The 16,218-nt window shown below is 41.9% G+C and overlaps 1 protein-coding gene across 1 annotated transcript in view; it reads right to left on the reverse strand.

Annotated features, from left to right (window-relative positions):
- The window catches only part of GPC6 (glypican 6), a 912,081-nt gene extending 896,135 nt beyond the window's left edge, over window positions 1–15,946 (reverse strand). The window contains exon 1 of the mRNA XM_063126065.1: window positions 15,695–15,946. Within this exon, the coding sequence (XP_062982135.1) occupies window positions 15,695–15,863 (169 nt within the window). The 5' untranslated portion in view covers window positions 15,864–15,946. The remainder of the gene's footprint in view (window positions 1–15,694) is intronic.
- Between the last annotated feature and the right edge of the window lie 272 nt (window positions 15,947–16,218).

The raw sequence follows: 16,218 nt of genomic DNA on the forward strand, positions 1-16,218 counted from the left end.
TCCCACCAACAAAGACCCCACAGGAGGAAGATGAGGAGATCTCACAAATATGGCAAAGCTTGTTGAACTCTATCTCGATACCAAACTCTATAATGCAGGTAAAACTTTTTTTTCTGGCATCCTATTTATGTGCAAAAACAACTTGTAAGAGTTACAGAAAATTACATTTTCCCGTTAAATTTCCAGGAGCCAGCAGCAGAGGCTGTAACAGCTGAAGAACCTGAGAAGTGCAGCAGTACTAGCATCCCACCGTCACCTATTGAGCTTTGGAATATGGCTTCTGCAAGTAACATTCACATTCAGGTGTGTGTGTGTGTGTGTGTGTGTGTGTGTGTGTGTGTGTTTTCAGTGTTCTGTCTAAAAAGTTTTCCAAATAGATTTAATGTTAATAGTTTTAAAATATCTTTTAGGCTCCTGGACATGTTCCACCGGTCGCCTGCAAAAAGCATCATTTCCGGTCGCCGCAGAAAAAAAGTCACTTCCGGCCACGTGGCTCATTTGCATAAATTTGACAGGTAGTGCCAGCATTTCTGGGCACATGGTGTTTTGTTTTGACAGCTGGTGATGTCAGTTCCGGTCACGTGCTGTTTGTATTGACAGCTGCTGACGTCAGTTCCGGTCACGTGTTATTTGTTTCGACAGCTGGTGATGTCACTTCCGGTCACGTGGTGTTTGTTTTGGTCACGTGACCAAAACAAAGCCACATGGCTCATTTGCATAAATTTGACAGCAAGTAGGGCCATATACTACTGCTATGATCTGAGGGTGTGCTTTCATACATAGCCTTGTTCACTTGAGAGCACACGTGGGAATAAATTCTGCAACACATGTGAGAATCCGTTCAAATGTGCAGAAAAGTGCAGCCACACAAATGCAGGCCATTTGACTACTCCATTCACACATTGCACCGCACCCCACACCAAAATGGTAGCATTCTCACAGATGGAAACATAAACTAGATTTGCTATATTTGGGTGGTCTGTCAGTGCCTGCACCTGATTGAGTGCTCACCTTCCAATTGTTTCATACAAGTGCACAGTATGGTAAGATGTATGTTTGTGATTGGCTGAAAATCCATTGTTAAGTATATTAAGATCTTCTGCAGAAAAGTTCACTACCGTATTTCTTCGATTCTAAGACGCACACTAATTTCAGTACCACCAACAGGAAAAAAAGCTTTGATTCTAAGAAATAATAAATGCACCCGCGATTCTAAGATGCACCCCGTTTTTAGAGATGTTTATATGGGGGAAAAGTGCATCTTAGAATCGAAGAAATACGGTAGTTTCAAGATCTGCATACCTGGTCTCCACCTATTTGACTGCAGTTCTGGAATGCAAGATTATGGCTGTATTTATTCAAATGTTGCCTTATACCAGGACGTCCAGCTGGCCCAAAATTGCCTCCTCTGACTGGCAGCACCTGCTACCTGTTTTGTTTGTTCTTTGTTGACTGAAGATGCTAGGGATTCCTGCATTGAGCAGGGGGTTGGACTCGATGGCCTTGTAGGCCCCTTCCAACTCTGCTATTCTATGATTCTATGATTGAACCTGGGACTTTTGTGAATAGAAAACATGTTCTCTGGCACTGAACTATGATCCATCAATGTCGAAGAAGCCAATTCTGCATTCTCAGATACTTGCTGATAGAAAAATTGCACGCAAAAAGAACATTTTTCCTCTAGGATCATGAGGGGAAATATAGATAAAGTGTATATGAGAGTTACCAACCACTCTAGTTTCTAAAGTGAAGTTTCACAGCAAATATGAAGACTCAAGTGAAACATCTGCAAAACATTTAAGGAAACAGTGGTCCTAAACACTCTTACAGGGAAGTAAGCTTCATTGAACTGACTTCTGGGTGAACGCATATAAAATTTCACTGTTAGGCATTTTCTTTAGCTCAGATTTTATTTTTTTCTAAAATGAAATAGTTGTACTCCCAAAATCTATTCCCACAGTATTATATAGGTAGGGAAGAGGTGTAGTAATATGGACTAAGCCTAGCAAAATTCATTGGGGATCAATTCCCTAAATTGGGAATGTCAGAGCATCTGTAGTCAAAGTTCGCTCATTTTCCTCTTCCTTCATCTCTTTTTCCTTGCATGCCATGCCCTTTGGCTTGCAAGTCTTTTCAGTTGTTTTAATCTGCGTAGAATGCTTAGTAAGTTTTAGGTGCTTCATGTCGTCGTCGTCATCATCACATTTTAAGTGAAACAGGTTGCTGGACAGATCCACCATTTAATACAGTCACTTCGGAAATGTTTCTTTTGTGGAAAGTGGGGGAAAGGAACACCAACCAGCAGCTGTCCATATCCTTTACATCTGCTGCTCAATAGGAAGCCCTGTTAAAAGGCTATTAGAATCTTAAGGTAACAGACCTTGTTGAGCTCTGGAAAAAAAAAAAGGCATAGCAATTTGCTGTTTGCGTTTGGAGTATGAGCCTCAACCACTTCCTTTGCCCGGACTGCAAACAGCTTCTGTCATGAGCCGTGAAAATCAATTCCACAATAATGAGGGTAAAATGAGCTGGAGGTACTTTTGCCTTCAGGACCAGCTGGCGCAGTAGAGCCTCCTTCTGGGCGCACATGGTATCTACAAGCGGTTTTACACGGAACGCTCCCTAAAGGCTTTGTGAAACAAATAACAGTTCAGGTACTATTAATAACTTTCCAACGGAGCCTCACAGGAGACTTGGCTCTGTAAAGTCTGAATTACAACTACGCGCAGCGTAAGCAGCAGGAAGCAATGCCGAACAGGGAGGAATTGGCTAAATGCTTGGTTTTATTTGCCTCTTTTATGTCCAGGATTATAGTAATTGCTTAGAATGCCCTTTCATCCAAATAACAGTATTCAAATCTCTTTAAAGGCAATAAAGCATTGTTTTATATTGCTCGAAGGAAAAGGTCGTGTTTAGCGAAGGAAAATTGTACATTATTGGGCCGGGGATCTTGGTGACAATCGTCTGCTATGTCTCAGGAGCCAGAGAAATATTATCTTATTTTATTGAAAAAGTGTTTTTCTCCCTTCCTAAGATGAGAAGCATAAATGACCACAGCTGGAGATGAGATACCAGTTAGGAAGTGTGACTCCTGAAGATTCACTACTTGATCATTGACAACGTCAATGGAAAGATGTTGCTTTCACAGTAAGGTTAAGACTGTCAACTGGAACGCATTTTATTTAATTAATTCCTATTGGGGGTTTTCACTAAACAAAACAGGACAGATTCATAAAGGAAATGTAGTGCATTAATTATCTCAGCTAGTAACCTCTGGGTTGACTGCATCCCTTAAGTTCCCAAAGACAGCAAAGATTCCAAAAGAGCCAGCTTTGATGTTAAGTGTGTATGCATGGATATTGAAGAATCCCATGAGCTGGGAGCTGCATTTTACTGAGGCACACATGCTAGTTTACTATTTACCACAGTGCCTGTCATGTGAATAGACAAAGCTGCCTACCTTATATCAAGATGTCATTGGCCCATCTAGTCCAATAATGTCTACTAGAGAGGGACAAATCTGCTTATTTCTCTTCCAGGTAACTTGTGCCTGAATTAAAACATACAGTGGTGGCCAAAATTGTGGACACTTTTTGAAATTTTCATGTTTTGCAACTTTGCATGCTTATAGAAAATGTTCTGTTTCACGAAATTCAACTGTTTATATATCAACTGAAAGACCTGATTCATGTAATACAACAATCCTGCTTCTTTTCCTGGGTGTCCAATCAAGTCTTTTCTTTGGTGCCATTGCTCTATTTATGATGTACGTACGTATATCAGTAATTTGAGAAATACTTCAAATATTCACACAATCTCCAATTGCACTTCAGTTACAGAACAAACAGCAAAACGGACTTTCCCCAACTTGAAATATGATGTATCGTAGCTACTGCCATGTGATTGGTCCTCAGAACGAGGACTGTGATTGGCCAGTAGGGTTTGCAATTCCAATCCACTTCTTCACTCAATCACACCTGTGTTTGCTTTTATACTAAAGTAAGCATAACTTTTTTTACAGCAGATATTTGCATTCTGTTTTTTGTATTGAATTCAGCATTAAATTCTCTTTCAATTGATATATAAACATTTGAATTTCGTGAAGCAGAACATTTTCTATAAGCATGCAAAGTTGCAAAACATGAAAATTTCAAAAAGCGTCCACAATTTTGGCCACCACTGTATGTCCATTCTGCAGCAGGCTGTGCATCTCAAATTTCTTTTCTCACACAATTTACACCCTAACATACCATTTGCAAACAGTTTTCCCTAACATATGCATTTTCATACAAAACGTTCCTCAACATACAGATTTTTTGTACACAATGTTTGAGCCGAGAACTGCATTTCAACATCTAGAAAAGTGCACAACCCGGAGGGCAACTGTTTTTGCATATTAGTCAGGGAAGTGCAAATTAGATTGGTTCATTTTTTTAAAAAAAAAGTGGAGAGAATTAAATTCCCTGCCCCCCCTTTCTAGTGTCTACTTCCCAGGGTCTCAGAATGGGTTTTTTCCAACTTGCTTATTGGAGGCTTTCCAGTGCAGAAGTAAGGGACTGAACCCAAACCTTCTCTGTACAAAATAAAAATAAAAAAAATGGACTCCACCATTGAGCTACAGTTTCCATTTCCTCCTCCACTTGAACAGCAGACGTTCTAGGATAGTAAGAGTAGACTTGGATTTCACACATAAAAATATATTTTTGAACAATTGCTAATTGCCGTCTTTAGCTTAGTTCTAAAATTCACATAGCCAACTTGGAGAATATCTGCTATTCAAACACACCCACTTGGGTGCACTTTGAGGGTGCCATTATATGCAGATATCCTTTGAAAATATATGAAGACAAATGGGAGTAGGTATGTGCATTCTCAAAGAGGAAAGGCACTCTGCATGTGCCTGCCTGGACTAAGACCATAGCTAGACCTAAGGTTTATCCCTGGATCGTCCAGGGTCAAACCTGTTCATCTAGGTGAAACACAGGGGATCCAGTGCTCAGGCAGGGGTGAACCCTGGATGATCCCAGGATAAACCTTAGGTCTAGCTGTGGCCTTAGACTCCAGACCCATTCTTTGAATAAACAGCTCCTTGCCCTCTGAGACAGTGTGAACAAATCCTGAAATGACAAATTTCTTTTTTAAAAAACACACAAGATATTGGCACCCTCTAAGTCAGATTTCTTACTTTGGAAAGGATATTTTCTCACACCTATGTACAAATAAGCTTGTGATTCTAGATTGATGCTACACTTCTTTATAGCTCATCTAACTGAACAATTTCAACATTTTTTGCAGCCTGCTTTGCTCCTACACAGAATAATTTGGGTTTCAGGGCCTGGGAGCAGCCACTGAAAAAGATATCTCTTGCTTACTACAGAAAACATGCCTCTGATGGTGGCTGAGGGGTTCTGGGAGTTGTAGTCCAGCACATCTGGAGGGCACCATATTGAGGAAAGATATTCTATTAGGTCAAGGATGGGGAAGCCATGGCCCTCTCAGTTGTTGTTGGTCTACTACTCCTATAATCCCTGACCACTGGCAATGTTGGCTGGGACTGATGGGAATTGGTGTCCTAAAATCTGGAAAGTCACAGATTCCCCACTCCTGTACTGAGGACACTATTCAAGTCAGTATTGGTAGACTGCAACTCCGATCAGCCTTAACATTTGGACAGCTGAGGCTAGTGCAGTAGCTGCTCCCATTCCTTGAGATGTCTGATTTGTCCACTTTGGTTATATCCCATTTGGACTACTATAACGGGCTCAACATGGGGCAGCCTTTTAAAAGTGTTTGGAAACTTTAGCTGGTCCAGAATGCTGCAGCCAGGCTTTTGACTGAGCCAGTTACAGGGAGCATGTGACTTTCTTCTAACAACAGCATCACTGGCTACCAGCCTATTTTTCCAGGCTCAATTCAAATTACTGGTTATTACCTATAAAGGCCTGTACAGCTTGGAACCAGGATATCTGAAAGTCTGCCTTCCCCCATACGAGCCTGCTCAGATTTTAAGATCTTCAGGGGAGACCCTCCTCACAGTAACAACACCATCAGAGGCTGTGCACATTTAATAGAAGCATCAGTCCAAATAAATTATAGGGTTTGGTTGTTTTAAGAAATGGGTAATATACCAGTGTCTCTTAACCAGTTCTGAACACTGTTCATCAAAGCTTATGCCAGGAAAAAAAATGTTAGGTTTTAAGATGTCACAAGTCTGTTTGTTATTTTTGTTGCAAGAGACTAACATGGCTACCCCTGTGGAAATTGACCCGTTCTATAGCTTAAAAGAAAGTTAGTGGTTGTGGGTTGCTGTTGTTTTTTTAAAAAAATACCCCATCAACTAAGGATCATCTTCAGAAGCATTTGAAAATAACGTATTTGATATATAGCCAAACTGATCATGTGCTGGCACCAGATAACACACATCTGGCTGCAAAAACTTAAAATGAACTGTTTTTATTGTTTGCCCTTTCCCCTCCCCACAAAGTATCATAGTTTGATCCTTTGCAGACAGCATTCAGCTAGCAGCAGTCTTTCCTAAGAGATATGGATGCAGGAATGGAAACTGTTATCTCCATAGGCTGCCCCTGTTCCACTCCTTAGTATACCTCACAGAGCCTCATGCTTTGATATTTTAATGTCAGACACACAGTAAAGGTTCTTTCACTGAACCCAGAAAATGCAGGTATTTGATTTAGTTGGAAATGGCTCTTTTTTCTGGGTAACTGCCAACATGGTTGAATTCACTAAGTTGGCACATTGTTTTTACTGCTTTTAACTTATATATTGTTTTAAATTGGTTTATGGTTTAATTTGTTTTTAGCTGTGTATATTTACTGTTTTATACTGTATGCTTTTATCTGTACGCCACCCTGAGATCTTATTGATATAGGGCGGGATATAAATGTTTAAAATAAATAAATAAATGGTCAACCAATATTTCTCACTGGACATGCTAAATCAGTATAAAACTGAGTATGTAACATTTAATAAGTTCAAATTGTACTTCAAGCTTTTCTATGATGGGAAACTACAGAAACCTACCTTGAAGCTAGTGTGTGTGTGTATGAGAAAGAGAGGATGGGGGGAGAGAGAAAATTGTGAAGGGGGTAAGTATGAGGGTGGGGGTAGGGACCTGCACACAGTTGTTTCTATTTTATCAATAAAAATGTATTCCCCTCCAAAAAAAGGAGTCAAAGTTCTCTACAAAACATAGAAACATAAAATAAAGCAATCAGTTAAAGTACACTGATCCCTCTAAAGTTATCAAACTAAAAGCATCAGCAAAGACAAAACACAAAGAGCCAGAACTATAAAATTATACACGTCAAAATCATGGATGCCGCTCTGGAGGAGGTATGTTCACACTAAGGATCCAGGACAGAGACTGCACATTAATAGGGCATGAAGGGCATGGTGTGGAGAATGTGGTTAGGTAGACCTCTCTCTCTCTCTCTCTCTCTCTCTCTCTCTCTCTCTCTCTCTCTCTCTCATATATAATTCTAGAACCCATGAAGCTTATGCTGGGCCAGAACCCAAAGCATAGCAGAACCATGGTATCTGCTCATCCAGATTAATTCTGGGCAATATTCAAGTCTGCCTACATGCCGGTGGGTCCCAACAGTAACAATGGGGAACAAGTTGTGTAAAAAGCGAGCAGTAATGTTGGTTTCCAGAATGAACCAGATCAGTGGGGCTTGCAGAAGGAAGCTCTACTTACCTGCCATGGACTGGAAACGAGCAGAAACTCTTGTTTCTGGGCTTGCTTTCTGAACCGTTTGCTTTGTATTGCAGAAGTGCTGGGTCCCACTTGTGTAACAGATAGAGAACACAGGGGCAGTATTGGACACTGCCCTCTGGTCTTGCCAAGTCCACTAAACTGCTTAATGTACATAGGGCTAAAATTTTAAGGGGTTAGTGGGGATGGTACATGCCTGCATCTTTCTCTGCCTCTGCTCCCTTTTGCAACGGTCACTTAGTCCTTTGCAATGATAGTGGCAGTATTGCTGCTACTGGCTGCCATCATACTTTGCCCATAATGCTCCTACTAAGTGAACCTGCCCATCCATGAAGACCGGCTGTCGCATCCCTCTTACATGTGCCATTGCCTTTTTGGGAAGGATTAGCAGCAATGCTCAAGAGGGTTTTGTCTGTGTTGGCCCCCCGTATGGGCAATAATTATATTTTTAAAATGTATATGCCTCAAAGAAAAAATAAAATAATAATTAGGAATTCAGCTTCCTAGCATATATTACACAAACACACACAATCTATAAGTACTATGAAAATTGTTTTGCTTTTTTTAAAAAATGGAATATATGTCAGTCAAAATAGACCAAATGCAAAATAGACCAAATAGTTATTTAATGGATTAAGAGGGGGTTCTCCCTCCCGACCTTCTTTTAAAGGTGGGAGATTCAGGACATATAAAAGGAAGCACTTCTTCACACAGTGCATGTTTTATACTTTGAATGTTTTTAATTTTTGTGAACCGCCCAGAGAGCTCTGGCTATTGGGCGGTATAGAAATGTAATAAATAAATAAATAAATAAACAAACTGTGGAATTCGCTACCACAAGATGTAGTGATGTCCACCAATTAGGGTGGCTTTAAAGGGAGATAAATTCCTGGAGAAGAAGACCATCAATGGCTACTAGTCATGATAGCTATGTGCTACCTCCAGTATCAGAGGAAGTAAGCTTATGTACACCAATTGCTGGGGAACATGGGTGGAAGTGTGCTGTTGTACTTGTGTCCTCCCTGTGGGTTACAGGTTGACAGCTGGTTGGCCACTGTGTGAACAGAATGCTGGACTAGATGGACCCTTGGTCTGATCCAGCATGTCTCCTCTTACGTTCTATGGTAGAATCCTATTGGCCTTGTATATTATCTGATCCCTGCTGAGATAGTAGTACAATATCACCTGCTGGCCATTGGTAGGAGTGAAAGCTCTTGTGCATTGGAGAGCAGGCCAGTAGTCCCTTTTTGTCCGGCAAGGTAAGAGAGTAAGGCTTCTAGGTCCTAGGTTCCTAGATCCCTTATGCCCTATGGGATAACCTAATTATTAAAATGGAGGAACTGCCGAAGTAGGTAGTAATGATAATTTGAAGTCTAACATTTCATTCAAAATGTAACCTTAACTATGCTGGAAACAGGAGCACTGATCCTTTAGTACTATAATGGAGTTTTAAGTACATGGCTTGTTATTTCAACTGAAAGCCTTAATGTAATTACACGAATCCTTACTTTGCAAAGCAGAAAACCAAGATTAGCACACATAGTGTTCTGCCCTGTGTTTAAAAAACACACCAAAAAACCAAAATAAAATACAGTAAAAATGCAAGCCAAGAGCTGGGTGATCCTACAGTGTCCACAGAGTCATTCAAAAGAACGGCAGGTGGTAATTTCAAAAACAAATTGCCCAGAAAAAGCTTTTATTGTTGATCACTTGTTATAAGACTTGCCATTTGCAAGTAATTGTACATTCAACTGAAACTGACCTTTTATGAGAGCCAAGTGGTAATATAAATGAAATTAATATATTCTTTATTGCAGACGTATAAAAAGAATGACCTAAGCTTTTAATACAGTGCTTGACCTCTTTGGTGTTTGAACATCACCATCAATGGAAGTGTGTAAGATACCCAAGGATGAAATAAGGAGCAGAGTAGCTGTAAAATGGCTTTTTTGGCACATTAGCACTTAGCGATGTGCAAAATACCTGCAGCTTTAGCAAGCCTTGCTTTTTCCTTTAGAAGAAAAATATAGCTGCAACACAATATATTTGGGGGGTGGGGCAGCAGTATCATTTATAGGGATGGCCATCACAGGGAAATCCAACCCTTTGGGGGGCTCACCAAATTTCCCCTGAGCCTCCAACTTAGCTTGCATTTGCAAGCTGAGCCATGAGCTTTCCCCCTGAAACATGGGAACTTTCTCAGATTTTTTATTTTTAACTCACCATTTTTTTAAAAAAAAAAAATGGCTGTATAATTTATGCAAGCTTCGGAGACAATTTGCTTAATTTGTGCAAATTGCAGGTATAATATGCTTAATATTCTGCCAACTGCAAGCACAATTTGAGCAAGTTAAGCAAATAATGCCCAAAATCTGCATAAATGACACAAATTGCAACTGCAATTTGCATACATGGTGTTTTTTTTAAAACCCAAAAACTTAAAGTACCATGAGCTGGCCCGACTTGATACAGATTGATCTGGGCCAGCGAGCGAGTAAGCGAACTGGAATCTGGGGTCCCAAATTGCTGAAAGCTCAGCGAACCTCAGCCCCCTCGATGGATTCCTCCATCATCCCTAGTCACATATAAAGAACCAAGTATCACTACTACTTTTGTGGTGGTGGTCCTTCAACCTTCCTCTACAGCTTTTAATAATGCTTGGGCAAAACCTCCCTGCAATCCTGGCAAAACTGAACAGCCTTAGCTGAAAGAGCTGTGCAGTCTCCCCACATGAATTAGGTCAGTTTGGGATTGCAGAATTCTGCTTCAAAGGTTTGGCAGCTCCTTCGTTGTATCCCTCGAGGGCTCACTAGGGACTGTGAAGGTCCTTTGGCTTTCCCTTTTAGGACTTGGCACAAGGACTTTATGGCTCATTCTACCAAAACTAGGGAACTTCTCCAAGCATATGCTTTTGAGGTTTTCCAACTGCTAAAGCAGGATTAAAATTGGCAAAACTATGTACACTCCAAGAAGCAGACTCTCAGAGCAGGGTCTGAGTACTTGTGGCATTCCAGACATTGTTTAAGTCTAATTCCTAATGGCCCCACCCAGCATAGCCAATAGTCAGGGATGATGGGAGTTGGAGTCCAAGAACAACTGGTGGGCCACAGGCATTCTGTCTTGAGAGGGTATAAAAATAAGCAACCCTATTCTCAGAGTATGACACCATGCACATCGTTTCATTAATAACAATGTCCATGGCCAGCCCTCCTAGGAGGCAAGGTGAATCTCTCACTTCAGGTGGCAGAGTGGGAGAAGTGGCAAATTGCACACTCCCCATGTCACCACCTCCAGCAGGTCCTCTCAAGAGTAGCCTGCTCCACAACCCTCCAACAGGCTGATTGGTATTAACTTATGGAAAACAAATGCTTTAGAAATAATTTGATTTCACGTTCTGTGGGTCCAATGATGCACATTCTATGTTACATGCACATGACAGCTTTATTTAAACATTGTTTTAGTCATCTGCTCCATCATTCTCACTGGCAAAAGCTCTTTTCACAGTGCTATGTGAAAGACCAGCCTTTGGCCCCCATATAATGGGAATTTTGCCTGTATATCAAGTGCTCTAAAGGAATTTGCAACACTGCACATTCAACGTGTATGCAAATCCCCAAACAGATTTAGATGTATGCGTTCTGTTTCAAAATTTGCTAGCTGGTGCATAAAAAGTTACACTTAGCAATTTAACACCAGCATAATAGAATGGCAAAGTAGTATGCTTGCAGTCACATGATTGCTGTGCTTTCTAAATAATATTCTGAGAAAGAAAAGAAGTATTAACCAAAAACCCAACAATGCCCAAACATGTGAAAACCACACTAGTAATATAATCACTTGAGTGTTCTCTGGATAGAAAGAGTAAAAAAAAATGCAAGTGTTCACATAAGTTCAGTTCAATAATAAAGGGAATTTACTAAAAAGGCTTAATATCCGTTACGATTCATCTACAGATATTTCAGTTTAGAGACATTGCTACCTGCACATGGACTTGTTTCAGGTTGGCACTGTACATCTGGATTCTAGAATTCATTATTTTTGAGATGTTGCTACTTATCTTATTTTCACAAAGAAAGCTTTCTTCTCAACCCTTTCCCAGGCTATTACCAAATATATCAACTAATTTGTTTGTTTGTTTGTTTGTTTGTTTAAAAAACTGTCCTTGGAGAAGTCCCTAACTTTTTAAAAAGCAGGCAAGAATGTCTAACTGTGACTAGACTTTGAATAAGTGCATAGAACTGTGTACTGAATGCAAGTCAGTTTTATTATTATTATTATTAACATTTATATACCACCATATAGCTGAAGCTCTCTGGGTGGTTTACCAGAGTGTCTCTACTGAAACTTAATGAAAATTTTGTGAAGTCCAATGCAATATTACACATTAATAACCAAAATAATAAATTAACTTAACTCTTTATTTGTACTCTATATAAGAAAAAATGAAAACACATCAAGTATACATCTTCATCAAGTCTTTGGGTTGTTTGTATGAGTTTGCTGGTAATGGTAACAAAAGAAATACTGTAATATTTAATGCCAGTATGTCTTTTCCAAGCAAGTTTTCCTCTAATCGAAGCACTCAGCACTATGTATAAAAGAGCATGCTGCCAATTACAGTCCCTTAAAACAAACAATCCTCTATCTCAGATACATGTCAAGTTAAACTGAAATGTTCCCAGTAACTCGCATCAGCTCAAGTCCAGTTAACCCACAGAAGTCAGAAAAGCTTATTAAAAAAAAGCAGGGAGAATACATCTGGATTTGTTGCTATTTCATATTCCACACACGTCAAACAAAAGGTGATGGTGTCAAAGCCTTAAGACCAAGCCGAAGAGTAATATTGGATTTAACAGTGATTCATGTTTTACTTTAAAACAGAGGCTGATTATTAGGTTCACTACCAGTCATTTTCGCAACTTTGCAAATATGTGTACTCTGCAAATAACTGATGAGCGCTTTCAAGCTTTGTGTTGGGAGCTATCTAAAACCTGGGGGGAGGGTGCAAAACAAAATTTTAAAACCTCAGAGAGCAAGTGGGGGTCCAAGCCATTCAAACTGCAATATCTGTCCTTAAAAAAGGGGAGGAAGACACAGAAAAGCAGACATCATCCATCACTGACCTAAAATGAAATAACACTCAGTCCAGGGAAAACCTCACTGAAGAACCCAGAGGCTCTTGCGCTCTGTCGGAGCAGAGCTCGCATGTAATTGATTAGCAACTTGAGGGAAAACTTAGAAGAGGCACAGCGAGGCCTTTAAAATTACTAAAAGTATAACTCTTCACTTTGATTGCTTACTTTTCTGCCTGGCCTCCAGAATCCTAATTCAGTTCAAGCAAGGACCGCCCTATTTTGCGTGGCTGGTTTGTTCTTTCTTTCTCCAAGCAAGTCCTCTGCCGAGTTTGTGGCCCTACCAACAAAAACATCCTTATGAAAAGAAGATCCTTCTATTTGATACCGGGTTCCAAACCAAAAGGACTACAAAGCAGCATCTACTTTAAAGCAATGGACGCAGTTATCTACCCATAACCAAGAGTGATGTGGTTGCAGCTGCCCCTATGGTTGCTCCCACACTACTCCATGTGATGGTTCTTTTGTTCATGTGGTTTGCTCAGATATGGACCGCAACTGCTGGCTTGTGCTTTTGCTAGGAAGGCGAGGGTTATACAGAGCCACGTGCTCCATCCTAACTATATGGGTGGAAGTTATAGGTATTGCCTGAACCAGCATGGAAGCAACCTTAAGTTCATACTCAGGAAAAATGAACTAACCCCCTCCCCAATATTCACCTGGCCATACTGGTGATCAAGGTAGATAAAGAGTGATGAAAGGAGGGAGATATCACCTTGATATGGGCAAACTATTGATCCCAACTATTGATGTGGGTGAAACAGAGAACATAGTAAGGGCATAGTCACACAACCCAGTCAGCCTCCCTAAATGACTTTAAGCCATATTGCAGTAGCCTAAGCAGATGATGTGAAAGCCAGTGCCACACACCAAACCCAGTGCAGATGAGCACTCAGCCGCCAACGTTCACTAAGTAGTGGTGGTGCTAAAGCACCAAATGGCAAGTTTGGAACATGGGATCAGTTTTGGCGAGACCAGCTCAGCATGTGGCAAGACTGCAGCTTTGACAGGTGAAGATGAAGAAGCCAGCTAGGAAATGCTAGGAGGTTGAAGACTTTTTTTTCTGCCTGAACATGCATAGGATTGTGCCTTTAAAGGACCAAACTAGATGAGATGTTTATTACGTGAATTCAATTAACGTGAATTCAATTAACATGCACGTTTCTAGGTGTACAAAGCAGCAGAGATGGGGGATGGGGCATGGTCCCAATGTTCATCAGTTGAAAACAAAACAATAACAAAACATGCACGTTAATTGCAGGTTGGTAATTAAGGTGACAACTAGCTTGGCCCTCAACATGCACATGCAGACAGCCAACTGGAAAACAACATGGCCGCCTGACAAGGGTAGTGGGATCAGTTCAAATCCAAGTGACTAAACCAACTGAGAACTGAGCGGGGACCCGAGTTCACTTTAACCTCACAGGTTCGTTTCTGTTTTAGGAAACAGCCATTTTTGGTGCTCTGAGGATGATTAATACCACCCCAGTAAAGAGTCAGCTATCAATATTAGCTGCATTACTCAACCCTCAGAGAGGTAGCAGGAGAGGAACAAATCAAACTGAAACCTGATGACGTACATTGAGTTCGACTAAAAAGACCTTTCAGTGGATGGCTTAATTCAGTGTTGGAAACTGACAGGCAGCAAGTTTCATTCTGGTAGGCTGCAGCAACCTTGCGCCCCTTCACTCCCTCGCACCCATCACCTTTGTAAAAACACACCAACACACACCACCTGGTAATTCTTTAGGTATCGATTTCTGAGCTACAACGAGCCATACCACTATACTGCTGCAAAGAGCACAGCAATAGGCTCACGATCATAAAATCCTGACAGAACCATTCCTGGGCAAAGGGGACGGGGGAGCTGACCAGCCATATTATCTCAAAATACAATTATATCGAAAAAGGTGGATTATTATTATTATTTGCTTGGAGGGGGTGGTCGCTTTCCCTTCATGAGGACTCACCCCTAACATTCCAGTTTTCCTCAGAGTTTACAGAGATTTACGTCCCCCCATCTCAGGTGAAGCGATCCTCTAATCCTTTACAGGTGTTCCACTAGAGAGAGGCAGCAAGGAATCCTGGACGAGGCAGAGCACACCCTACTGGCAAAGGACAACTGTGGGAGCAGCCCCTGACAAAGCCTTGCCGGATCAAAAATAAAGAAATCAAACCTCCAAACACACACACACACCTTACTCGTAACTTGTGGCTCTCCGCGCGATTTCTGTCGTTATACATGAAAGTCTTCCATGCGTTTTGTGAGGCTCTGGTAGACTGGGCTGGCCGTCTTCTACTAGAAGAGACAATCGGCTACGCACATCCCAACGATCTCCCAGCGCGTACACGGGACTAGAAACTTGTATTCCGGCTGTTTTATTCTTTGATGCCAACTAAGAACTTCGGGGGGGGGGGAGGGAGTCCTTCCTCTGTTCTCTCACATGTTCCCTCCCCTCAAAGTGAACCTCTCGCCAAACCTGCTGCCTTTTGCACTCCTAATTTGTTCTCCCCCCCGAAGGTCTCTTTGGAAGTCGAAAAAGGATTCTCTATATGCCCGACACAATGAAGCGATTCATAGCCTCAACTTCTTTAAGCAAGCAGCACGGAGTGGAAAAGGCATCGCTGCTCCCTTTCCCGGGAGGTGAAAGAAAAGAGAGAGAGAGAGAGAGAGAGAGAGGAAGAGGCAACGGGAACATTTTCCCAACATCAAGACGGACAGAAGCAGCAGCAGCAGCCGAAGGCGATGCCGCCGAGGCGCCCAGAGGACACGCGGATGGGCTTTGGCGTCGCACCTTTCCCCCGGCCCATCTCTCGAGGCGCTTACCTGCGATTTCCTGATAGGGGATGTTGAGCAGGCTGAATCCTTTGGCTTTGTACGCCTCCCTCACCTCGCCGCAGCCCCGAGCTTTCACGTCCACCGCCGCCGCTCCGGCGCAAAGTGACAGCAACAGCCCGGGGAGAGCCCAAAGCAGCGCCCCGGTCCAAGGAACCATGATGCGAAAAAGAAGCCGGGAAAAAGGGGGAACGAGGAACGCCAGCAACTCCCTTCCCCACCAAAAGAGCCCCTCCGATCTTTAAAAAATCATAATCGCAGAAAAAGAGCTACGTGCCAAATCCACTCGGAGCATAGATCCAGAGGATTCTCCTCCTCCTCCTCTTCTTCCTCTTCCTCCTCCTCTTCCTCTCCTTCCAAAAAGCCCCGAGCTGAGCCCTCCAGCGCGAAGCGCGAAGCGAAAAACCCCACCCCCGTGGGTCGGAGCAGAGGAGCCCCCCCGCCCCTGCAAGAGCCCAGGCAAACTTTGAGAAGCCGGTTGGGGAGGGCGACGCCGAGAAGGAGGACGCGGCAGC

This window comes from Elgaria multicarinata, chromosome 5, assembly GCF_023053635.1.
Source record: "Elgaria multicarinata webbii isolate HBS135686 ecotype San Diego chromosome 5, rElgMul1.1.pri, whole genome shotgun sequence".
NCBI lineage: Eukaryota > Metazoa > Chordata > Lepidosauria > Squamata > Anguidae > Elgaria > Elgaria multicarinata.